At 40.0% G+C, this 26,942-nt stretch overlaps 1 protein-coding gene across 1 annotated transcript in view; it reads left to right on the top strand.

Annotated features, from left to right (window-relative positions):
• dicer1 (dicer 1, ribonuclease type III) overlaps positions 1-26,434 on the top strand; it is a 64,490-nt gene extending 38,056 nt beyond the window's left edge. Inside the window, exons 20-28 of the mRNA XM_061082128.1 lie at positions 1,066-1,241; positions 6,045-6,786; positions 11,407-11,556; positions 12,889-13,521; positions 16,928-17,183; positions 17,832-18,100; positions 19,362-19,524; positions 19,718-19,793; positions 23,554-26,434. Of these exons, the coding sequence (XP_060938111.1) occupies positions 1,066-1,241; positions 6,045-6,786; positions 11,407-11,556; positions 12,889-13,521; positions 16,928-17,183; positions 17,832-18,100; positions 19,362-19,524; positions 19,718-19,793; positions 23,554-23,716 (2,628 nt within the window). The 3' untranslated portion in view covers positions 23,717-26,434. The remainder of the gene's footprint in view (positions 1-1,065; positions 1,242-6,044; positions 6,787-11,406; positions 11,557-12,888; positions 13,522-16,927; positions 17,184-17,831; positions 18,101-19,361; positions 19,525-19,717; positions 19,794-23,553) is intronic.
• The last annotated feature ends 508 nt before the right edge of the window (positions 26,435-26,942 follow it).

The following is a 26,942-nucleotide window of genomic DNA, read 5'->3' as shown; positions in this document are numbered from 1 at the left end:
ATTTATGAATCGATAGAACCACCATTAACAAAACTGCTGACATTTTATTGCTATTAACACACCAAAACCAAAATCAAAATTAACACCAAACTCTAATAAAGAGGAGAATAAAATACATAGGCAAGTGTAGGCCTACTTTGTAAATAAATTAAACACAGAACTATGTAGGGCTATTTGAGTCCTCCCCATATTTGTGGGAAATATATGAAGTAAGAAGTACCCTACTTTTAAATAAAAAAAAAATATAGCTGCAGCCTAATAGCTTAAAAAGATACATTTTAGTTGGCGAAATGTGAAAACAAAAAGTGAGAGCCGGTCAGACTGGAGGCGAACACAGATACTGAAGCTCGGTAGAAACCAACTGCAGCTTCTGCTCTGCTTGCGTGCGTGCGTGCGTGCGTTTGCGTGCAATCTGGGAGCACACACTCGCCCGCTCCTGGTACTTCATGATGGCCTGATACGATGTTTTAAAAAATGAACGGCACGATTCGTAATGGGATTTTTTTTTATAGTGAGTTAGTCAACCACCAACATTTTCGTGTCGTCTCGTCAACGAAAGTTAAAATAGATTTAGTCATAGTTTTTAATTTTCAAAGATCCGTTTTCGTTACGTCTTAGTCTCGTCAGTCATGGGAAAAAGGTTGTTAACGAATATTTTGTCAGTTTTCATCAACGAAATTAACACTGCTCTGGAGAGAATCAAACACTAAGTGCCGTCATATACCGATCAGTTCCTGATAATTAGTGATGAGTGTTAGATGTGTGAATCTGTGTCTTAGCTCTGAAGGCAGTTCTTTCAACCTCATGTCTTCATTTTTTCTGACAGCGTTAGCTATGAGACTTTATACAGATCGTTGGTTTATTTCTTTCCAATACATCAGTATATAAACATCTCAGATGATCAACAGAAATGAGAAGAATCTGAGCTAAAGTTCTACTGTCATAGAAAACATGTCAGTGTAATATTTCAGTTTTTCCTTTCCAATAAATTTGTGTCTCAAGTTCACCCCAGAAATGAGTTTAAGTTCACCTTGTCCAATCTAACAGGAATGTTTTGCTAATCAGATCCTGGTTCCAGAGCTGTGTGCCATCCACCCTATCCCTGCCTCCCTGTGGAGGAAAGCAGTGTGTCTGCCGAGCATCCTCTACCGACTCCACTGCCTCCTGACTGCTGAGGAGCTCAGAGCCCAGACAGCCAGTGAAGCTGGAGTGGGAGCCCTGACCCTCCCACCTGACTTCAGGTCACTACTACAAACACTGCACAATACTTGTTTAATAAAGATACACTTTGTATAATTTTTAAGGCTCTCTTTGCAAAAATGGAATATAATTCTCATATCTTAGTTATAGTTATTGTTAGAGTGTTTTGTTACAGTAGAATGAGCCTTTTGTATTATAAAGTTTCTACATGTACCCCGGGTCTCTCTCCCACAGACATCGCCATGTTGCATCGCCATCTCGCTACAGATGCCCGGAGCGGACATACCGTTTAGAGGTTGCGTCTCGCGTTTGTATACAAACAAAGCGGCATGAATGCACATCTACAGGATTATTAAATTCAGAGACAGCTGTGATGTCCCCAATCTATAAAATCATCCTTCCATTCACGTGTATCCATCACACAGCATTGTGCACTCGTGTCACCACAATATTTATATATTCAGAGCAAGCGGCCCGATTAGTCTCACATCAGTGGATCCGAAAGTGAATAGTTTTTCTTTATTTTTGTGAGTGATCTCAAGTGCGCTCTGTACACCTTATGGCACATTCACGTTCACTGCAGCGATTTTATTATCTTAACTGTAAATTGTTTAATATCTTTTTCAATTGAAGGTTCTTATGGAACAGTTATGTTGCGTGAGCACAAATAAAGCTGATGGTTTTAATGTTAATGATGAAGTGGATCAATAATCTGGCTTCAGTTCAACATCTCACGTCTGCATCGTCATTTTCCAGTCTCCAAAATGTTTGTGGGCATGGGTCAGAGTTTGCGTGAAAGTGCGCACATTCTCCCGTCGTGTGTGTTGATAAATCACAGCATTTTCGTCAGAAGTGGCGTACGCACATGGATTAAAGTTTTCCGTCGCTATGACGGATTTCCGTCAACTCCGCTCGCATAAGGCGTAAAAAGCCGAGTATAAATCGGCCTTCCGGAGTCGCATTTCCGGTTTCATACCCGGAAACTGCGGAAACCACGGAAGATTTAGAAGAACGAATATAGACCAAAATAGAAGAGCACTTGGCAGAAAAGATCCGAAACTATAAACACTAGTATAACCCGTCACTGACCGGCGGATTTGTCCGCCAGAAAAAGGCTCTGAGGAGCCGCCGTGGCAATGTATATAAACCTATGCCACACACAAAGAAGAGCCGACTTCAACAAAAAACATTACTCCGGCTAGTGGTCTGGCGGTGAATTGCGTTGCAACACGCGCCACTGTAAGGAAACTATAAACCAAAACGAGTCCGTAGAAGCTGCGTGCGTGCGTAAAAAACGACTATAAATCGGCCTTAAAAATGAGATCTATGCAGATCCGAAGAGAAAAAAAAATAGGGGGGGGGGGGGTGTAACACTGATATGATTTGCAATAACTTCACCAATCAGCTGTGATTTTTTTAACCTTTTGTTTGTGAACCATGCCTTGCGTCTTTCTCATGTTTGAATGGATAAGTTGACGCGGCATTTAAAAAAAAAAATCCATGCGTTGGCATATAATTGTTCTTGAAAGCATTGTGGAAATAAATGCTTGCTCTGACAACTTGTGCAGACGTTTTGTCATTTATAGCCCATTAACACGAATGGTGAAGTCCTGCAAAAAAATATTGGTTTTATGCCCTAGCTTTAAACTAGTAAGTGATAATGGACCACGTGAAGTTCAAATATCGAGGCGGTAAGCAGCCACGACCCAAAGTGAGTGCCGATTTTTTTTTCTCAGTCAGATGATTTTTTTTTGCTTTAATCCCTGCGTACGCACGTTTCACGCCCCGTTTTGTGCGAACGCAATTGATATCAATTAAGCACCTGGTCAGTTTTAAGTTTTTGGTCTACTTTGCCTCCATGGGTTCTTTTACTCAAATGGATAGAAAACTTCCAAAAATACACATTTCGATGGTGTTTGTTTTACTACTAAAATAGCTTACAGATATGTTGTTTTTTCGATGTGAATAGCATATTTGTCAAAAGTTGTTAAAATGTTATGTGAACAGCGAAACAAAAAAAATACCTGGCATTCAACCGGGGACGGGGCTCGAGCGGCGTTGTTAGGCAACGTCTGTCTAAGAGCGCGAGACTGCAGCGCGAATAGCGCTTGTCATTGAATCTTCCATGTAGAGGTTATCTAGCTGCAAATAGTGCGCTATTAATTATTTATGTGGCTGCAAAGGAATAGGCAATGGGGAAGTGTAAATTCGCCGTGGTTGGAGCAGTTCTAACCCTGGTTGAAGCCCGTCGCTGGGAATGACCGGGAGGCTTACTGTTCGGTCTGTGGAAATAAAGTGAGCGTATCTTAAATGGGGATCAATGCTCTGGTCACAGATGCGAGGCGCTAGCCACAAATCCGCTGCGGCACGTAGACAGCGGTTTTCCACCGAGCATTGGGCAACACCTTCCTTCGGCTACACGGTTACACGACCCAGTACGAGTACGAGAGCTGAAGCTAGTAACGTTACTGCTAGCTTTGCTAACGTTAACACAGTTGCCGCCGCTTGAACTTCTACAGACCTCAGAATGACGCTCAGTTCACACCATCGCTGCGCGCAGGAGTTTTGTGGTGTCTCGACACATCAGTAAAACACCACTCTCTCACGTCCAATGAATCACATTTGTAAGGAGTGAGCACTCCCACAGCTCAGTTAGTTTCGTCCATGTTCAAAGTTTACACACGTACATATCTGAGTTCTATTATTAGTCATAATACTGGGAGAATGGCGCAGATGTTAATTTCCTTCAGGTGAGAAACCAGACTAGTTTCCCTGTGTATGTCAGTTAAACACTTTGTTGCACAAAGACATGCCACATGGTGGCTCTTTTTGAGAAAGTTGTAGCATTATATCAGTGACAATGTTGATCTGATTTGTGTTATTTATGCTGCAAAATAGTTTTATTATTTAAAGTATTATAAAAGTGCCTATTGCAGGGTTGACTGAACCATTTACTGCTCAGTGTGTCTTTGCAGTATTTCTCACACCACAAGTAGATTCTGACTGCCATATTAATTTCACTCTAGCCTCTTAATTTGTCTCTCAAAGTGGACCAGATTGATGCATCTTTACTTTAAAATGTACTATATCCTCTTCCAAGAGGGTCCAGGGTCCATCCACCATGATCTCTACAAATCCTGTGGGAAACACTGTTGTTTGCATTAAGTAACTCAATTTATTCTTTTGAGCTTTATTCCCTCCCGGCCTATCTGAATTTTGTTGTGTTGATACAGTGCTACATAGAAGTTCTGGCAAACTTCATTTAATTTTGCAATCTCAAACTCAATTGTGTCGCTGATGTAACCGGTTACAGCTCCTAGTGGCGCTGGGGTCTTGAAAAATATTAGAAGGCTCTTGAAAAAGGTCTTAAAGTATTGAATTTAATCGCATGATTGCTGCATATACCCTGTTTAAACTTGAGGTACTGGTAGCATAGTCCTTTGATCATCACCACTCAGCTCCACACAAGTCAAGAAAAAAGCCCGCAACTGGGACAGGAGGTTGGAGGTGCTGACTGTCTGACGTTACTGTGACGACTGTGTGCTCACTAGAGTTGTGCACCCTCATTAGCCTCACAATTGGTTTACAATTCAGCAGTCAACGATTCAAATGCACAATGATCAATCAATCAAATTTTATATGTATAGCCCATATTGATAAATCACAATTTGTCTCATAGGGTTTTAACAAGGTGTGACATTGTCTGCCTTAACCCTCGACAAGAGTAAGACAAAAAACAGTTGTATAGTATCTGAGTTGACATATTGTATATCAAGCAGTCTTGATGTAATTATATTCTACGGTTAGCGTCCACCTCATTCGCGATCCACCATCATAATCCCCGATGTGGCTGCAGCCACAGCCCTGGATCTGTGAACGATGAGGCATAGAGACTCCGGGGAAGAAGTCAAGTCGGTAGCATGTATTGATGAGATATTCATTTCTTTGATGGAGGATGGAGAAGAGGAAAGAGAAGCTCCATGTGTCCCCCAACATTCTAGACCTATAGCAGCATAACTAAGAACAGGTCCAAGACTAGCCTGGACAAGCTCTAAATATAAGCTTAATCATAAAGGAAGGTTTAAAGCCTACTCTTAAACGAAGAGAGGGTGTCGGCCTCCCGACCTGAAACTGGGAGATGATGCCACAGGAGAGGAGCTTGCTAGCTGAAGGCTATGGCTCCTACTCTACTTTTGGTAACTTATGAGATGTCTGTCCATCCTGGGAGAGGGATCACTCACATGCTGCTCTCTGAAGTTTCTTCATTTCTATCCCTATTAAGAGGTTCACTTTTGGGATATTTTTGCCTCACTCTTGCTGAGGGTGAAGGGCAGAGGACGGTGCACCTTGCTCAAAAGTGATACATTATTACAGGATTTAAAGTAATTTCTAAAGATTAACACAAAAATAACAATCAGTGAGTTTATAATTTTTACTTTATATTATTAAAGATTATCTTATTGACCAATTATGTGTGGTAAATGTTATATGGTCTGTGTTTACATAGTACTTTTCTAGTCTTGATGACCAATCAAAGCACTTAATGTTACAATCTGGCCATTCAGCAATTCACACACAAATTCATTTGGTAAATCTGTGTGCACACTTTCTCTATCACACATTACTCATGCACTGCAAGCACCGCCTGTATCGTTCTTTGACAATTGTGATAAATAAAAAACTTTTTATGGCAACTTAGCCTGCATGTCCTTCACATGTTCTACAAATTTAGGAGGATATTTGCCGGGTGGATTTTAAAGATGACAAATGTGAATCAAAATTATTTTCGTACCTTTCCAGTGTGTTGGCACTAAACACAATCAAAATCTGTTTGTATGTTGCAGGTATCCAAACCTGGACTTTGGCTGGAAGAGATCCATAGACAGCAAAACATTTATCTCCTGTCCCGAGTCCTGCAGTGAGGATAGCAAGGGTCACTGTAAGCACCAACAGACAATAACCCCTGACCCCTGTTGCCTAACACAACCCAATAGTTACCACTCTTCTCTGCCTGAGCAGGGGGCCCTTGCAGCCCCTGAGTCTGAAGACACTAGCTGTACCCACAACCTAATTAATGGCATTGCCTTTGTCGCACACTGTGACAACAGCAGTCACCAAGACAAGCATCTTCTCCAACATGACAACTGCCAATGCTCCCAGCCCAGCTTTCTTGGGCTGCCGAGCCCTGAATCAATACAAACCTCTACCTCAGTTCCTGTTCTGCCCTCACACAGCTTGAAGAAGTCCTGTCCTCCCCAGTCTAGTGAACGATCTGGGAGGATTTCAGAAAACACAAATAAAGCTACCTCAGTCTGCAGCCGAGTAACCACGGCTTTGAACACTCCCACAGCACCTTCTCCTCACCTTGTCTCTGACTCCCAGCACAGAGTCTCCCCCAAAAGTCTGGGGCCCAACCCCGGCCTCATCCTGCAGGCCTTGACCCTGTCAAACGCAAGTGATGGCTTCAACCTGGAGCGGTTAGAGATGCTGGGCGACTCCTTCCTTAAGCATGCCATTACCACATACCTGTTCTGTACCTATCCTGATGCTCACGAGGGACGACTCAGTTACATGCGCAGCAAGAAGGTGAGACTTTGTGACTTATTAATAGCAGCATGAGGTATCATGATATACATGAAAATTGCACTTATGGACAAATCAACTGCATCTATGTTTAAATGTTCAGTGTGTAGAATTTAGTGACATCTAGTGTTGAAGTTGCATGTTGCAGCTAAAAACCCCTTGCTTCGCCTTCCCCTTCCAAACATGAAAGAGAACATGTGGTAGCCTTCAGTTTTCATAACAGCTCAAAAGGTGTTAAGTTTGTCCAGGTTGGAAAACTGTAAAAAAAACATGGCGGCCTCTGTAGAGAGGACTTGCTCCCGATGTTAATATAGAGTATAAATATAAAGGGCCCATTCTAGGGTAAAGCAAACAACAATTCGTACAAGTTAAATGAAAAAACGTCATTAGGATTATTTTATATTCAATTTGTGCCCTTTCACCTAAATCTTACACAATAGACTTTTAAGGTGTTTAAAATTTCTAAAATGATGTAATGATTCTGGCTATATTAGAGTATTTAGGTTGGTGATTACAATAGTGGACAGAAAAAATCCCCACAGACTGCAAAGATTTTTATAATTGATTGAAATCACATATTTACAGTTTTACATCTTGTCTCATGACCTAGATATCATGTTTTACACTATTGTAAGTTTGGTAATGCTTTATTTTAGATAGATCACTTCATTGATCCTCAGAGGTAAATTAAATTTTCATAGCAGCCAACTTTTTCAAAATACAATAAAATAGAGGGTAAAAAATACTCAAAAAAAATAAAATACACAAGGGGCAGTACATACACACAATCATACATGGATATAATATCAATATTGTGCATTACATCATGTGTCGCATATGATAAAGTAGATATATTCAATTATTGTGGAGTGTTTAGTGCAGAAGATAAGAAGTAGAAAGAGCAGATGAGCAGAATGTCCAGTGCAGGTTATAAGAGGTTGAAGGATTAAGTCCAGTTCAGTGACTACAGATCTTGCAGACAGATATATTATATATCCTGATAGCACCAGGCAGGAACAATTTCCTGTATTGTTTCTTTGAACAGCGGGATTGAATGAGTCTATTGCTGAAGTTATTCTTAAGTTAGTCCGCTGTTTAATTAAGGAGGTGAGCAGCATTCTCCATGATTGCCAGCAGTTTTGCCAGCATTCTCTACTCAGCAACCTTCTCCAGGGTGACAACAGAGTTTGCCTTCCTGATGAGTTTATTTAGTCTGTTAGTGTTCAAGGATTGGACTCGAGCCCGAGTCAAACCCATTGAAAAACTGCTTTAACTTGTTTGTGAATTCCCTTCAGTGCAGGTGAGGGGAATGTTTCCTGTTGAAGCCAGGGATCTATTTCTCTTCCAGTTTCCACTTGTACAAGTCCTTGATCTCCTTAAGACTGTTTTAATTTGCATTATACCTGCTTGAGTTCTGCTCAGTCCGCTGACCTAGAAGCCCTCTTCTTGTCATTAAGTAGAGCCTTCAGGTCGCTTGTAACCCAGGGTTTACTGTTGGGGTAGCAGCAGAACTCTTTAGTGGGGATGGAGCTATTCATTCGTTTTCGATGGACATTATACTTTGAGGCCAGGCAAAGAATTGCTGGGCAGCATTTTCTCCTCTCCTTTAAAGGATTGTCCGCTTTGTCCTATGACATTTCTATGTTTGTGTGTTCACAATTTTCAAGATGTTTATCCTCAGACCAGTTATTATAAGTATAATCATGTAAAAAAAACTTTGATTGGAGCTCCAGTTATAACAGCAGACCACTATTTGTGTACTTAATATTATGATTTATGATCATAATAATAATAATTGTTATCAATAATAATGATTATCATCAGAATTTTGCTTACTTTTACACAAATTTTATGTACATGATTGTTACATGTGCTTGGAACATAACATGTACATGTAACATAGATAGACAGATGTATACCTTATTGAGTCGGGGGGAAATTTAGGCATCAAGTTACACACAAAACAGTCAAACACAAAAGCTAATCTGTGAGGAGATGAAAGTCTAGCCACCAGAACTAATATAAAGCTGCCACTGTCAAGAAGTATGTGCTTATGGGGATATTGACAATACAGATGATTAAGTATAGATGATTGGAAATTTGAGGTGATAGAAGTAGAGTACGGTAACACAAGTAACTGAGCCTGAGTACTGATACCAAATATATACGTACAGATTTAATGATTAAAAACTGAAACTATACAAAGTAATGCATTAGATTAACAGACTGTAAATGATGGTACAGCAGATGTAAGTGTATTTTTAAAAAGTGAAAGGCGTGCTAGAATAAAAATTAAAATTAAAAAGAGAGATTTACAAAGTATCAAATCAAACAAAGATAAACACGCAGTAATGGTGACAGTCTGGCAGCCTAGTAGCACGATTAATGCATTTAATTACTCACTCTCATTTTGCTATAAATTATGAGGTTGTACAGTCGTAAGCCCTGGGGGATAAAAGACCTCCTCAGTCTGTCCGTCAAGCAGGGCTGAGACAGCAGTCTGTCAGTGTGCTATGCAGGGGGTGCAGCAGTTTGTTAAAGGTCATTCCTTCTGCCACTGATGATAGGGATGACACCAGCCCATCACCGGGCATCCTCACCAGTCCGTCCAGTCTAGTAGCATCTCTCTTCTTCATGCTGCACCACCACAGCACCACAGCACACCACAGCAGAAAAGCTGGAATTTCCTGCAGATGTTAAAGGATGAGCCTCCTCAGGAAATATAGCTGGCTCTGCCCCTTTCTTTGGAGGGTCTCTGTGTTCCCTGACCAGTCCAGTCTATCATCCAGCTGCAGTCTGAGTTATTTTTAAGTCCCGAACCCCTCAACATCAGCCCCCTCGATGGAGACTGGCTGTAGATGTGGTCTGGTCCTCCGGAAGTCCACAACTATTTATTTGGTCTGAGAGGTGTTCAATTGTAGATGGTTCGACCTGCACCATTTCACAAAGTCCTCCACTAGACTCATTTACTCTCCTTCCTGTCCTTCCCTGATGAACACAAGATCGCAGAGTTATCTGAGGGTAAACAAGACGGGAGAGAGCACAGTCCCCTACGGTGCACCAGTGCTATTGACCACAGAGTCGTGTGTCCACACTCATCTCTTTCTCACAGTAGGAGGGGCTGGATTGTAATGAAGGCGCTGGAAAATCTAAGAACTTAATTCTCAGAGCACCACTCCCTTTGTCCAGGTGAGAGTAAGCCCTGTGTAGCAGAACATAGATTTTGAAACACTCGATTATTTAGCCAAAGATGTGCTACTCTGACAAGGCATGCACTCTTAACAAATGACTGTATTCGCAGGCACACACAGTGACCCACTGCAGTTTAAACTTTGATTTGTTTGAAATGTCCATCATAATATCCACACTGATCACCACATGTTAACCAATGATCAATACTTTTGTTCAATGAGTAAGATCTTTTTTAATAGCATTTATATCATTAATTCAGCCTGTCCTGACTTTGCTTGCTCTGTTCCTCTCTTGTGCGCACAGACACACAGACACGCACATCTTCAAACTCAATTTTGTAAACTTGGGCAATGTATTGAGCCAGAGGAGACGGCAGGGCGCGCTCGGTTGGCATTGCACAGTGCAAATGACCAGCTTTTTTATGGTCCAAACTTGCATGAAAAGACCTAAAATACAGACATATCAGCGATCACTATATACCTTTTCCACTGTATTTTTCTACGTAGACACTGAAATAATAGTCCATGTGTGGCAGGCTGCACCGCTCAGTGTCAGCCATCTTCGACGGACATCGTCCTTCAGCCCAACCCTAATCTCAGTTACTATTCAGAAAGAAATCTGAGTTTACTATTATTCAAGGTAAAATATTAAAGCATTTTTCTTAATGCTATAGCTGTTTTCAGACATGGCCTGCGGGTAAAATTCAGAGAATTTGGTCCGTGTTTACCCAGAGTTTGCCTATTCAAGCAAGAGGTAGATCCTCTGGGTGCAGCAGGCAGAGGCAGGAAGTGATGTACTAACTCTACTGCGGAGATCGCTTGATTGTCTTTCTGTTATCACCACACGCTCTCAAATTCTTCATGGGTGTCTTATACATCTGCTTACACGTCTGTCTTTTCTTTGTTTTTTTCATTTTTTGGGTCTCTCGCATGTTAGAAGCGTGATTTAACCCCCCTCTCGCTCGTGGTGAACTGAACACAGCGGGGGATACATCAAATTCTCCTGGCTTTCTGTAGACTTTATACTAGGAGGCCAGTAGGAGAAAGTCTTCAGATATTCTGGAGCCTCTCAGACGTTTAAGTTCACACATGCACCTTTTTCCGGAGAAAATATGGAGAATCTGCAGAGAGTATGTCTGCAGGATGCGTAGCAGCATTTTAGCAGAGCAGCAACAGTGGTTTCACTGCACTGCTGCAATCAATTAGAACACTATTGCAGCAATTGGAATCCAATGCACAATCACTGTAATTCTATCTGCAAAAGGAAGAAGATATACTTGAAGCTGTTACATGAGCATATCTGTTCTGAAAGATGTGAGATGGGTAATTGAAAATGCCTTAAACACCTCTTGTGTAGACATTGTATAGGAGCACATTGTTTTACTAATGATGGTGTGTTAAATGGGTACTTTTACGTCCGTCTGTTATCAAGGTGAGCAACTGTAACCTGTATCGTCTGGGGAGGAAGAAGGGGCTCCCAAGCAGGATGGTGGTGTCCATCTTTGACCCCCCTGTAAATTGGCTCCCTCCTGGCTACGTGGTCAACCAAGACAAATGTATCATTGACAAACAGGATTTAGAGGTTGGTAAACTTGCTGCTGAATGCTTTTTTCTTATTGAACTTCTGTATTCACTTTGTTCGTCTCTTCTTGTCTCTGCTGTGTGACTACATGTATAGGAACTGGGATTGTACATTTGCAGAATAAGTAAATGTTTCTGGGATTGTACATTTGCAGAACAAGTAAATGTTTCTTTGAGAATAAGTAAATGTTTGTTGCAGAATAAATAAATGTTTATAATTAATAATTGGTATGCATAAGGGCAGGTCTTAAAGAGATAGTTCACCGATAAATGAGAATGTACTCATTATCTACTCACCACTTTGCCGATGGAGGGACGGTTGAAGTGTTTGAGTCCACAAAACACTTTTGGAGTTTCAGGGGTAAACAGTGTTGCAGCCAAATCCAATACAATTGAAGTAACTGGGGGACCACTTCTTAAAACTGAAAACAAAACATAAAATGCCCCCATACTGCTCCTGTGGTGTCATCCAAGTGTCCGTAGGCCTTGACATTCACTACTTGAAATTCTACTCGAAACCGTGTCATTTACACCATGTTTTTAGTCCTCACACACTTCACACACACTTTCGCCCAACGGTATTTTGACCAAAAAAATTGTGTAAAAGATGCACCACAGGAGCAGTATTTTTTTGGTTAACTATTCCTTAAATAATTACTGAAGATTTACTTAGCTTACTGAAAGGTCATACAGTATTGTTTTTGTTCAGTTATTTATACATTTATATCTTCATTATTTGATGTACTCAGACCACAAGAGGGCAGAGTTCTACCTTGTCTGGCAACACATCATGTTTTAAGTCCTGCAGCCATTAGCCCACAGATGCAATAAAATGTCTCGAACTGACCTGATACTCCTAGTTATCTCTAGTGTTACATTAAAATGCTCCATAAAAGACCCTGCTACAAGCACAGACTTCATTTTTGTTGGTCCATTTATAACAATCCAGAGACTTTAATATTGAAGTTCTCCTTGTTCAAGAGCTGTACCCAAATATGAGTAAAAGATATAAGCATACTTGTAGATTATAAATGGACACTTCCTGTCCAATCTACAGTAAGTAAATGAATTCATACTAACCTGTTTTTCTTACTGTGATTTTTGTTTCTTTTTGTAACGCAAATTCATAGTAGCTTGCCTCTGAGTCATGGGTGGTTTGGCCATACCGAATAGGCTTGTTAAAACATGGTAATCTGGTTGAGTTTTAGACATCATGTTCACCACATGACAGACAACTCATGTTGGCTCCTTTACAAAGGTTGTTTTAAACAGGGATATAGTTTTCGTTTTACTCTTATCTCTGCTTTCCTTTCTGTTTGTGGCAATCATCCAGGCCAAAGAAGAGCTTCTGGTCAATGGGCATTCGGGGAACAAAGATGATGAGAATGATGAGGAGGTTGAAGAAGTGGATGACGGCGGTGAGGTAATGCTGAAGGATGAACCAAATGAGGGCAACATGGAAGATGATCTCGAGTACTACAAGGAACACATTAAATTCATTGATAACATGTTGCTGGGATCTGGTGCATTTGCAAAGAAGATCTCTTTGAGTGTTTTCCCTCCATCTCCCACCGTGGCCTCTGCCTCCTCCCCCGTAATGGAGTCTCCATATGAATGGAAGGCCCCCAAGAAGCCCCACCATAACTCTTCAGCCCACCACCCCTCTGAGCCGGCAGCCAGCGGGCCCTTAGCCGAAGAGTTTGACTACAGTTCGTGGGATGCCATGTGCTACCTGGACCCCAGCAAGGCCGGAGACGAGGATGACTTTGTGGTGGGTTTTTGGAATCCATCAGAGGAGAACTGTGGAGTTGAGCTTGGCAAGCAGTCAATCTCCTACGATCTGCACACAGAGCAGTGTATCGCAGACAAGAGTATTGCTGACTGTGTGGAGGCTTTGCTTGGCTGCTACCTAACTAGCTGTGGAGAAAGAGCTGCCCAGATGTTCCTCTGCTCACTGGGCCTCAAGGTGAGCTATGACATTCCACAATGTTCTGTCTCAATGAATAGTCCCAGCTGCTGCTAAAACGCCAGCTGTGAATTACTGAGACGTTTAAATCATGAAACAGCATTAGAAAAGTAATGGTCCTATTCAATGAAAATTTGTCCACAAACAAAAAAGATTTAAAATATTAGTGGGAGCAGCTGTGAGATCAAAAGTTGTACGTGAAGGCAACATGGGATGAAGCTAGACAATTGGCCACATGCAACATCTGCTAGTATGAACAGGTTTGCTCTCATGTAATTTAGGAGAACTCACCAAATTCCTTGTATTCTAATTTCATAACTCATTCGTAAATCCACCGGCGGCAAAGCCCCCGGGAAGCAGCTGGAGACCAGGGCTGTCGTAAGAGCGCCCCGGCGGCGTGAAAGAGCCTCACCGCTAATAATATCACCCGTTGACCCAGAAGTATAAAAGCATATAGTCACTTGTTGCTCCAACATTAACTGCAACAGCGTCCCAATTAATGTCATCTATCTTCAAGAACTTCTCCGCTGTTTGCTCCGTTCAATGTCGGGTGTCGAGGGTAAATTACGTATTCTCCGCCCCCCCCTCTCTTTTTATCTTAATGACTGCTTGTGTGTCTGTAGTGGATGGGCAGAGGGGGGCATTTAATAATGTGATCGGTAAAATTGGTAAAATTAAAACTCCAGGACAACAGAAGGGGAATACAAACTATGGGATGCATACTTTATCATTTATATCATATAAAATGTCATCAATATCGGTTAAAATCATTTTTCAGTGTGTTTCCTGGAGCGATACGCTCGCGTCAAGCGCAAAAAAAAATAGTAGACTCGACGCCGAAACGATCGCTGCACGGCGCGAGGCAGCCTTGGCGCAGGGGGAGGGGGGGAGCCGGACATCCAGCTGGCCCGCCGCATCGGCGGAGAGAGAGAGTTTAAGCTGCTGCTGCTCCACTGACTATAACAACGCCGCAATCATACACTTAAAAAATGCAATACAAACCGGAATTATTCCAAGTATTCAGAATACGTTACTCAGATTAGTTAATGTAATGGAATACGTTACAGATTACATTTTTGGGCATGTATTCTGTATTCTGTAACGGAATACGTTTTGAAAGTATCCTTCCCAACACTGAATATATATATTACATATATATATTTTAGAACATCAAACGGGCTAGGATGAGGATCAATCCATCAAAGTCTAGAAACATCTCCATCATCATAGGTAAAAGGTCAGAACGTAGGTTCTACATCAAAGGAGAACACATTCCAACAGTGTCTGAGAAACCTTTTAAAAGCAAGTTCAGTGTCCGAGCAGTAGATGGCGGTAAAGCACGTTGATGCTATCTATTGCCACCTGCAAAAACACAATATCATCATCAGAACTAAATACTTGTATAAAAGTTATTTGAATCTCCTGATTGTGGAATGTCCAATGTATATTCCTCACATTATATTATTTAAATAATTCAGTCCTGTCAGTGTACAGCACAGAGTACTGTACATTTTATTCCTATATTTTGGTACAAATAAAGTTGTTTTAAATATAAAGAGTGTAATTGGGGTCGGACTTTTTCCACATAGTGGTTCTCCTTTCCAAACTACTTTCATCTTCTCCTTCACATCTTTCCTTGACCTTGTAACGTATTCCATCAGAGTCAAGGAATAGTGCTTAGGAAAGGAGATTATTTAGACTTTTTGAATACAGCCAAGGACTAAAGCAAATTTGCTAGCTACCCCGACTGATGTGGCCACTAACAGAAATCGACGTTCCCCTCACAAGAGATGAGAGCATGGAGAGAATGATCAGCTCCTATGTTAGAAAATGGTTGGGAGTCTCAAGATGCAACATTGGCCTGTATGGAAACAGCATTCCTCAAGCTATTTAAAGGGCCCATATTGAGAGGGAGGCGAAAACAGCCTGTTCTGTCTGCAGCTCCAGAGAAAGGCAGAAGAGAGGAAATGGAAATACACATTGCAGCAGTTTCTTCAACTTTAAACCACTGATGTGTCATCTTAGGGTACCAATACCGCAAATTAAATCCCAGAAAGGTGTAAAATATTGGCCCTTTAAAGTTTGTATATGAGATGAAATGCACCAAGACAAAGCTTGAGATTACACTCTGAGTCCAGAGACAAATCTATATGGGCATTTTGACACCAAAAGAAGCAACTCAACATTCAAAGGCAGCACTCCAGCATGCTGATATTGTTATCCATGTTCAACAAGTAAGGGCTGTTTGACCCTTGCTGACAACAGGACGGTATCGGGCACCAAAAGAAGCAACTCAACATTCAAAGGCAGCACTCCAGCATGCTGATATTGTTATCCATGTTCAACAAGTAAGGGGCTGTTTTGCTCTAGGCCAGAGCAGACCTTTATGGAACAAGACAACCCCATCAGAATGGTTAATTGGTAGTTCTGGAAGTTAGGAGGAGGCAGCAAGATGTGCTTAAGCAAAACCGGGGAATTGGATAAATTAGAGAGCATAGAGAAAAGGAAGATCAACTGGAAGGACCTGTGGAAAATGGAAGCGAGGAGATTCAGCTCTCTGCTTAGACACAACCAAGTTCTCAAATGCCTGGCTGCAACAATTAAAACAAAGAAAACTCCTGCCAATGCCCTGCCCTCTAAAACATTGAGCTCAGTTCCAAGGACACCTTTTGTCCAATAAAGGGGAGCAGGGACAAAGAGGGCCTGTTATAAAATAATATAATTAAAAAATAATGTTTGAATTGTATTCAAAACAAAATTAATTCAATGAAATGACAACACAGCAACAGTTGATTCCTTTACAGTTTAAAGAGCTGCAGACTGTGGTTGTTGAAGTAGGATTGCTCAAAGGACTGAAAATTCACAGACAAGCCCTACACCAGACCATAAAAGAAAAATCACTGACTGCAGAAAGCTGCAGACATTATCTCTGGATCAGGAGGAAAGATACAGACTGGGCTCCAAGAGACCTACACGCAGGTCTCATCAACCTGTGGTGGCCTTGCCCTAGAAGAGGGTGTATTGTGATTAAAAGGCAGAGACACCTGTTCACGCTGGGGTACATGTTAAGGTGTCAACTGTTGACTGACATGAGAAAGAAGTCATTGCACCTGGCAAATTAATTGAGCACATAACTCCTACAAATGTTGGTAGTGAACCTTAGAGGTGCTGTTAAATAGATTAGTTAGCTGTTTGCCGCTTATTTCATGTCTTTATGCTAAGCTAGGATGACCATATCCTGACTCCAGCTCTGTATGTACCTCACAGACATGAGTCATGTCAATGTTTTCATCTCAGTTTTTGAGAGACGATGAATAAGCCTATTTACTAAAATGTTGTATTATTCATGTTTAAAGATAACAGAGTATCTGCATGACTGATGTATTAAGATTTTTTTTTTCTACAGGTGTTACCATTGGAGAGAGGGTGCCTAACAGGAGCTCTTGGGCAAAGCTGTCAGACAACAACTGTAGACCTGTGTTATGGCTGGTTAAAGATCCCACCCCGCTGCATGCTGGACCATCCAGATGCAGAGCAAACTCTAAACCACCTCATTTCTGGTTTTGAAAACTTTGAAAGAAAGATCAACTACACCTTTCAGAATAAGGCTTACCTCCTGCAAGCCTTTACCCATGCATCTTACCATTACAACACCATTACAGGTTAGAACTCACCACACAGTATCAGGACACCTTTGGTGAAGATTTTTGCACAGTTGAGAAAGTTCCAAATAATGTATTTCGGGTATAATTATAAAGAAAAGTTTAGGAAAATGTTGTTTTTTGAAAAACAAATTCCACAATTTCTCATGTAATTTGTAATAACAATTTGTAGTTGTAAATCAACCTTGTAGAATAAATCGGCATGAAAAATTCTATATTCATTTAAATTGTACAAATATCTATATTTGTAAAAATGTGTATATGAAGAAATATGCACCTTTCATGAATCCAAATCATTTTTACACATATAAATTATTTATGAATGTATCCTAATAAGTTCCAAATCCTATTGACCGTAATTTGAGCCCATCATTTATCGACAATCGGGAAAAAAAATGTTTTTTAAAAATACAAATCTTTGATCATTGAAATCCAAAACATTCTCATGCCAATTTATTTTACAGGTTAACATAGGTTGATATATTCCTACAAAAATTTGAATTATTTTTGAAGATCACTTTTATAATCTCAATATGTTTCAGTATGTCTCTATTTTGAGTCCAGATTTATGTTGCAGGTTGTGATTCTGCAGTGGCATTTGCTTCTGAATTTTTGATTAAAGAAGAAACTCTTATTCCTTCTCTTCAGATTGTTACCAGCGGCTTGAGTTCCTTGGTGATGCAATTTTAGACTACCTCATAACAAAGCACCTTTATGAAGACCCACGGCAGCACTCACCTGGTGTGCTGACAGACTTGCGCTCAGCACTAGTTAACAACACCATCTTTGCCTCTCTGGCTGTCAAGTACGACTACCACAAGTACTTCAAGGCCATCTCACCTGAGCTTTTCCAGGTCATTGATGACTTTGTGCAGTTTCAGTTGGAGAAGAATGAGATGCAAGGCATGGATTCTGAGGTGAGTTGTTTTTACCAAGAGCACAACTAGCATGCTGATCAACAGAGATCTGTACTTAAAAAACTAATCTCTGCTGTTAGGGTTAGGGTTTTCCTCCCATCAAAAAATTGTCTCCATCAAAAAAAATCTGCCCTTCTGTTCTTAAGAGAAACTGAAATTGGATTAAATTTGAAGAAATGTGGTACCACTCCACTGTCAGTTGTCAGTACTAAACCAGGTAACCAGTAACCCCATATCCAGATTTTTGTTTGACCACATCCCCACACAGTCTACATCTGATGTAATAAGGTTCAACCAAGTCAACACCTAAATCTGATGATGATCTTATGCTGTTGTTGTAGGAAGATGGTTGAGGATTGTGTTAATGTTGGTATTTATGAATAAGTTTAGGTCAATGATGGGGGTTATTGCGCTGTAAGATTACATTCTGTTTCCCCCTTGAGGATCAATAATTTGCATTGTATGGTAACGATGATAACATGTACAGTGGCCAATAAGGACTTGACTTTCGGTTGTTAATGTTTTTCCCAGCCAGTGAAGAATGCAGTAACATGGGGCCTTATGCAAGAAATGTTTGGACGAACACATTTTTTTTGTATTTTGAGTTTTCCTACAGGAAATGGTGCATGGTTAATGTTAGGTCGAGTGGATATGTGTGGTTCACAGCAAAATAGACAATGAAAATTATCTTTTAACACAGTTTTAATGTCTATCGAATGTCACAGACAAAAACTCTTCATGTACCTGTTCCACTACCTTCAGTAAAAGTGCTTTGAAAACTTCGACTTACTAGCGTTTTGGTCAACTGAATCCATTAATTTGTCTTAACAAGGTGTATATTGTTATTGTAGGGCGGGAAGATCAATAAAATTTTATTTTTATAGCACATATTTACAAATCACAATTTGTCACATAGGGCTTAACAAAGTGCGACATCCGATGTCCTTAACCCTCAACACGAGTAAGAAAACCAAAAGTAAAAACTATTAACAGGGGGGTAAGAAACTTAGAAACCTAAGAGAGAGCCACACGTGATAGATCCCTCTCCCAGGACGGTCAAAAGTGCAGTAGATGCTCTGTGTAGCTAAACAAATCAACAAAATTAAACAATATTTACAACATTGATTAGAAGTTGTGTCAATTTTCAAGTGTGTCTTCCACAGTCATCAGCTCTGATGAGTGTTTGTTTGTATATGTGTTTGGGGGGGGTGGATAGCACTTTCATCTATCATCTAACTACTTTGTGTTCTTTTCGTACTAGCTGCGACGCTCTGAGGAAGACGAGGAGAAGGAGGAGGACATTGAGGTTCCTAAGGCTATGGGGGATATCTTTGAGTCGTTAGCCGGAGCAATTTACATGGATAGCAGGATGTCATTGGAAAGGGTTTGGCAAGTGTATTATCCCATGATGAGGCCACTTATAGGTGAGGAATAGAGAAAGCACATCTATAAATTATATATTTTTTATATTTCTGTCATGATTGTTGACCAGTTCATGCTGACTATTTGTGTGCTAGCAGATATACAGTAGAATTTACAGATGGATAGGTATGTTGAAAATGTTTGTTGTATGTTGATGGGGCTCTTATCTCAACACTCCACCCCCTCATCTTACAGAGAAATTCTCTGCCAATGTGCCACGCTCTCCTGTAAGGGAGCTTCTGGAGATGGAACCAGAAACTGCCAAGTTCAGGTAGATCAGCACTGACACTCAACAATATTTACCTTGCACTCCAGCATAGCTTTGTGTGTGCATGCTCGCGTTTGTGTGTGCGCAGATATCTTTGTGAGGACCAATTTGAGCCAAGACTTTACGGAGTGAGGAGATTTTGAGAAAGTGAGGACCCTTGGCCAGTCCTCAGTTTTTGCCCGACTTTTAATTGGCTGTTTGGTTAAGACTTGCTTTTAGGGTAAAAGTTAGGGCCAGGTTAGGTTTCTAATAAGGATAACAGAATGGTGTTAAGTTGTGATGGTTAAGGTTTAGATAAGGGGTTAGGAAATGCATTATGCCAGTGAGTCTGAGGTTGCGTGATGTGTGTGCACACAAAAGGTCAAGGTTAACTTATATGTTTCAAAATCCCAATATGAAATGGCAGACCATACATGCCTCTTGGTCATTGTCCATTTGGGAGTGAGTTTGAGTCATTTACATGATTCAGAAGTTTTAAAATAGAAGCAACTTTATTTTTATTGGGATAGACAACAATATAAACACTTTTATTTTCACTCCCATCTTATATGTGTTTAAGTCAAAGATTTAAGATTTTTTCTGTGCACACAAAAGGCTAATTTCTTTCAAATTCCATTCACAAATGTCTTAAAATCTGTATAAGTGAACACTTCCCTTTGCTAAAATAATCCATCCATCTGGCAGGTGAGGCATATCAAGATACAGATTAAAGACTATGATTATTGCCCAGGTGTAGTCACAATAAAAGGCCTCTCTAAAATTTGAAGTTCCTTTATACAACAAGAAGCCACAAGTTTTGAGGGAGTGTACACTCTCGTGCTTACTGCACGAATGTCTACAAGAGTTATTGCCCCTGAACTGAATGTTCATTACGCTACCATAAATTCTTCTTTGTGAGAATTAGGCAGTTCTTGCATGGCCTGCATATTCACCAGACATGACACCTAAGCTGCTGTCACACATGCACTAGACTCTGAAAATCCACCTTATTTTATCCGGAGGAGATGCATGTGTAAACTCATGTCCTAGTGAGAGAGGTAGTTTTTTGCGGACTTTACCTGCTCCTAGTATAAGGTGCGTGGAAATCCAGGAGAAGTCGAAGTGTGAACACATCGGGGGGATACCCAGCTGCATTATCCTGTGATGCTGTTGTGAAAGTGTCTGTGCAGAGAACCACGCGCTGTTGTGCATGTGGGAAAGGAAAACTGTGGGTAAACTCTGTTAGCAATTCTCTGGATTTTACTCAGACATCATGTCTGAAAATAGCTCTATTGAGCACATTTTGGATACTTTGGATTGACTTGTATGACAGTGGGTTCCAATTCCTGTCTATATCCAGCAACTTTGCATAGCCTTTGAAGAGGAGTGACCAATATTCCACAGGCTACAATCAATGGTTTTCTGAACCCTATGTGAAACTAGTTCAGTGCCTAACAAAGCTCCCCCTCAAGATAAACTGCACATTTTGGAGTGGCCTTTTATTTTGGAGAGGTTGTGCCAGGGGGGGGTTGGGCGGTCGCTCTCCAAGCAGAAGGCTAGTGGTTCGATCTGCATGCCAAAGTGTCCTCGGGCAAGAGCCCCAAATGGCCCCCTCATAGAAGTTGGATAACTGGAAGTCGCTTTGGATAAAAGTGTCACCCAAATAACATGTTATCTAATGCAATGTAATGTAATGTAATTTTTACCAGTCCAAGGCACGTGTGCAATAATCATGCTTTAAAATCAGCATTTTGTCATGTCTCACCTGGCAGGTGGACAGATTATCTTGGCAAAGGGGAGGTGCTCACTAATACAGATTTTAACAAATTTGAGAAAAAAACGTGAAAGAAATAAGCCTTTTGTTTGCATACAGGACATCTTAAATCTTTTACTTCAATTCAAGAAAAATGGGAGCGTTGTGAGTTTAGTTGAGGTTATATGCATTGGTCTGTAAATAGTTGGAATAGAAGAAAAGGAAAAAGAAATAAACTGAAGGGAAAAAAATGGTTGTTACCTTAACACGTTAACTCGTGAAACCGAGATAATTAACTCGTTATTTCGAGATAACAAACCTTTGTTTTCCCGAGATGACAGGATAAATAACACGGGATAATTCATTTGAGCATGCGGTATCCGTGGAGTGCCAGCCAGTACACTGTACTTATGTAGCTGCTCAGTGATGAAGTTCACAAGTAAATGGATGTCAGTTGGATTGTGCCACCGATAAGGCCGAAGCCTTGCTAAGTATCTTCTCAGATGACGCACACTCATATATAGGTTATATCTAAAAGCAAGGCATAAAGCAATGTCGGCCTGTGTCAGACCTTGACACTAGGGCTGCAACTAACGACTATTCTGATAGTCGATTAGTCACAGATTATTGAAACGATTAATCGACTAATCGGATTATGAATGACACAAATTCTCAATTGCTCTTATTTAGCCAACAGCTTTTAAATTTAGCTTGAGGTTGTTCGAGGCATGTGATGACTGAAAATAAAGACAATAAAGATTGACACTTCAATAAAACTTCCATTTAAAACCAAGGACAGGCAAAGTGCTAATAATTTTTTTTAAATTTAAATTCAAGTTTCCCTTTTTCCTCTGAACCAAGAACAGGCCAAGTGCTGATACTAAAAATAAATTAAAAATCAAGTATCCAATTTTCCTGTTAACAAAAAGGACAGGGAAAATAACATAAATAAAAACATCAACAAACGAAACTACAGTCTTCTTCAGACTAAATAATTGTGGTTAAAAAAAGACGTTTGTCAGGCAATAGAATAACATTTCGCCTTTAAACTCGTTAAAAAAAAGTTTAAACCATATTTTTGTAATGGATTCTAGACTCCTGCGCACAGGTATATGCGTTTAACATCTGTCCGAGGCGAGTCCGCATCGTCTACGTTACGATGTCAAATGTGCCTCCTCCCCAAATGCCCGCGTCCTGCTTCTATGTAGATTAGGTCCACCGTGCAAGTATTGCAGGTTGTTTTTTTCGGGCTATGTTAAGAGTGAAGTTCTCCTGAACTTTTGACTTCCTGGCACGCGATGCAGCAGACGCCGCCATTGGTCCATGTTTTGTCGCTATTGCACATGCGCGACTTTCAGAGATAGGAAGGGAGCGAGATGGCTCACTCCTCAGCTACTTAGATCAGCACCTCCGGTAAAACAACGTTTTGTTCAGCTGCATGAACACGACAAACACGCGCTATGACGTTACCAACGATTCATCGAGGAGTAAATTCGTCTGCGACTATTTTTGTCAACAATTTTTGTCGACAACATCGACTAAACGTTGCACCCCTACTTGACACCTGACATTGCTACACTGAATGTAACAGTTCCTGTAATGATGGGCTTTATGTCGACTTATCTCGTGATAAAGAGTTACTTATCCCATTATCTTGGGAAAACAAAGGTTTGTTGTCGCGAGATAATGACTTAATCATCTCGGTATCACGAAATAGCAACAGAAATTGACTATTTCTGATAGGAAAACCGAGGAAATAAATATATTTCCTATTTCCTATATTTACTCGCAAACTATATTTTGCGAGTAAGACATATAATTTAGCTTAACTAAATTAACACCTATTTCTCAGAATTTCTATTTTGAAACCAGAGTGGACGCATAAAGTGAACACATAAACTACAATAACACTATTTCACTGATTTATAAAAATGTCTAAAGCTCTTTATTATTTCTCACTTGGTACCTTGATAACAACAGAAGTTTTTATATCTGCATTCTGAAACCCTGTTTCCTCCCCTCTGTTTGCAGCCCTGCAGAGAGAACGTATGATGGAAAGGTGCGGGTGACGGTGGAGGTAGTTGGCAAGGGCAAGTTTAAAGGAGTTGGCCGCAGTTACCGGATCGCCAAGTCAGCAGCGGCAAGACGAGCTCTGCGTAGCCTCAAAGCCAATCAACCTCAGGTCAATAACTGAGCTCCTCCTCTTCGCTCAGTATTAGCACCTAAGCTATTGACACTACAAAAGAAAATGCAACATCGACTTCCCAGCACAGACTGATGCAAGCCCTGTATCTTCAGCTTGCAATGGAACAGCCAGGGCAACTGTGTGAAGATGCAACAAAAGAAGCAGACTGAGCTCACAACAGACAGAACAGTGGCTCTCTTACATTTTAGGTTTTCTTTTTTTGCGCAAACACAATCTTTATTTCCCTCTATTTTGTGTAATCACATGAGTACTTTATTAAAATTTAGTCAATTGTTTAAAAAAAAAAGGTTAGGTCACAGTATCCAATTTCTCAGTTTTTTTTGTTAAACTTTATGTCAGTGAGTTGAGACCTATGCTTATTGTGTAGTATTAGACTGTATAATAGTAGTATCAAATTGTAAATCAAAATAGGTAATAAAAAAAATTAAATATAACTAAACTCCTCAGCCTCTGCACTAGTGCCAATCAGTTTAGAAGTGGTTTTTAACGCTAAAAGCAGACATGGCTAACGGAGACCTCTGTCTGAAATCTGTCTTGAAATGGTATTCTAAATGGTATTTTTAATAATTTTTGCACTTATTAGGATCTGTTATATTGACAACTGTGTGGTTACACTGACACCAAAATCATATTTGTAGCCGATGATTATATAAAAAAAAATGTATAAAGATTTAAATTGCGTAAATGATATTCTTGCCTTTGATGCTACAACTCACACTCATACTGCAACATGAATAGGGATATCAACATTCCCAGTTACTGTACTTTAAATTCATTTTTAACAACTGGATGGCTTCTACACATTTTCTATGGCTGTAACTCAAAGTGAGTGAAAGCAACATTGGATGTTTCTGGCATTATCTTAGGAGTTTGGCTTAATATGTTTTTTGATATCAAGAATGTATGGAATTGAAATATTAATTCTTACTCTGTAAATGTCTTTCCATGGAGCAACTTATTCAGTTTTGATCTAAAAAGAAAGACATATGAGATATTTCATATACCATATGCTGCACCATTTTCTACAAATTGGATACTTGTGTATAAGATGCATAGAATCTTTACAAATACAGCAAATTCATTTCAACACACTAGTGTTCCTCACATCCCATACCAACCAAAGCGATAGCAGATTTGATACTTTGAGGCTTAAGTCGATTCCTCTGGATAAGGATACCAGACTTTTTTTTTTCTGACAAATTTTGCCTCTCACTAAATGTCTTTTGTTTTTCATCAGAAAGCCATTTTTCACTTGAATACCTCAGTTAATTGCATGCATTTTTCTTTTCTTTTTTCTTTTGTTTGGTGCTATGTTTTTGTATTAAGCTTGAATTTCTCATCTTTTTGCACTGTAACTATAATACCTCTTTATTATACTTTTTTAAATCTGTTTGATTTGGTTGTCCTGTTTGTCAACCTTCAATCTGTAAAAGATTTGATTATTTCTTGAGGGGACATCGGAATTGTATTCGCTGCATGTAATCCTAACTCTTTCAGCTCTTTTGTCTATTAGTGTTAAGAGAAAATCTCTTTTTGATTTCTGTGTTAATTGAACAGAAATAATCTATCAGAAATGGGTCAGTGCTTGTAGAAGTAATCAGATTGCACTCTTAAATGTTAAATATACTCCAAAAAATAGGCAGAGCGGTAAAGACTTGTGGTTTGTATCTTCCAATCTATGTTTATAAATAAGAGTTAAGAACAGAATATAGTTATGTTGTTCCTAAGTTGTGTGTGTGTACAGCAATGTTAAATCTAATTCAGTCACATTCTTACCGCAATACTTCTACCTCAAAGGACAGTGCACTCTTTGTGGACAAAACTGCTATTCAATTTTGTGAGTGATGGTGACAGACGGTAGTCTGCTCCCTTTGAACCATCTACGTCACACATACAGTATACTACAGACATCTGGTTGTCTTATTCAACAATTAGTCATTTCTGTCTGCCCAAAAGTTGCTAAACAACTGGGCAAAACTAGGTTCCTTATTTGGTAATTATCTGTGGCTGGTTTGATTAATTGCAAATACATGCGTTTTTTCCTGATGTATCAGTTAAATATAATATTGAGCTGAAGTGATAGGGGCCGTGAACTTGCTATATTTTTTTCTTTAATAGATTCAGGGGCAGCACAAGTAGCTCTAAACAAAAAGCAATATTATCCAACTGTTAAGGTTAGTCTTCATTCTGTTTAGCTCATTTTTTGTATCCTGAAAACTGCTGCTGCAGGAAACCAGGTTGATGAGAGTAGACTTGGATGTTCTACCGCACTAATTAATGCGTTCTACTAGTTGATGTTATCGGATTTTAGCGACCACCGGTAATCAAACCCCTTCTAAAATAAAACACCCTAGACCCAGAGGTTTTAATTAACAGCTCTGTGAGTTTCTCCAGGAAAATAATATATTTGAAGACTTTCAGTCTGGATTTAGAGCTAATCATAGCACAGAGACAGCCTTGGCAAAAGTCACTAATGACCTAATAGCTATAGATCAGAGATTTGTGTCTGTACTCGTTCTGTAAGATCTCAGTGCACCTTTCGACACAATTGACCATCAAATTGGATTACAGAGACTAGAACAGTTAATTAGCATTAAAGGAACTGCTTCCAATTCGTGCAAAACAATGATGAGTAATCTGTGCGCACCAAAGTTAACCACGGTGTTCCACAGGGCTTAGTGTTCGGCCCAATTTTATTCTCATTATATATGCTTCCACTAAGAAACATTATCAGGACAAACTCGGTAAATTTTCACTGTTATGCCGATGACACCCAGTTATACTTGTCAATAAAACCTGAACAAAGTAATCACTTAACTAAACTTCAAGCGTGTCTCAAGGACATAAAAACCTGGATGACCCGCAATTTTCTCTTATTGAACTCAGATAAAACAGAAGGTATAATACTTGGCCCTAAACACCTTAGAGATAGATTATCTAATGATATAGCTGCGCTAGATGTCATTGCCCTTGCTTCCAATGAAACGGTCAGGAACTTGGGAGTGATCCTTCGATCCTGACTTGTCCTTTAATTCACACTTAAAACTTATTTCTAGGACCGCCTTTTTCCACTTGCGTAATATGTCTTTTCGCAAAAAGATGCAGAAAAACTAGTCCACGCCTTTGTTTCATCCAGACTGGACTATTGTAATTCATTATTATCAGGCTCCAGTAGTAAGTCGTTAAAGACTCTGCAGCTTGTCCAAAATGCCAC

The sequence above is a fragment of the Limanda limanda genome, chromosome 12, assembly GCF_963576545.1.
Source record: "Limanda limanda chromosome 12, fLimLim1.1, whole genome shotgun sequence".
Lineage (NCBI taxonomy): Eukaryota > Metazoa > Chordata > Actinopteri > Pleuronectiformes > Pleuronectidae > Limanda > Limanda limanda.
The sequence above is the reverse complement of the archived record's forward strand: the minus strand, read 5'-3'. Positions and strand labels throughout refer to the sequence as shown.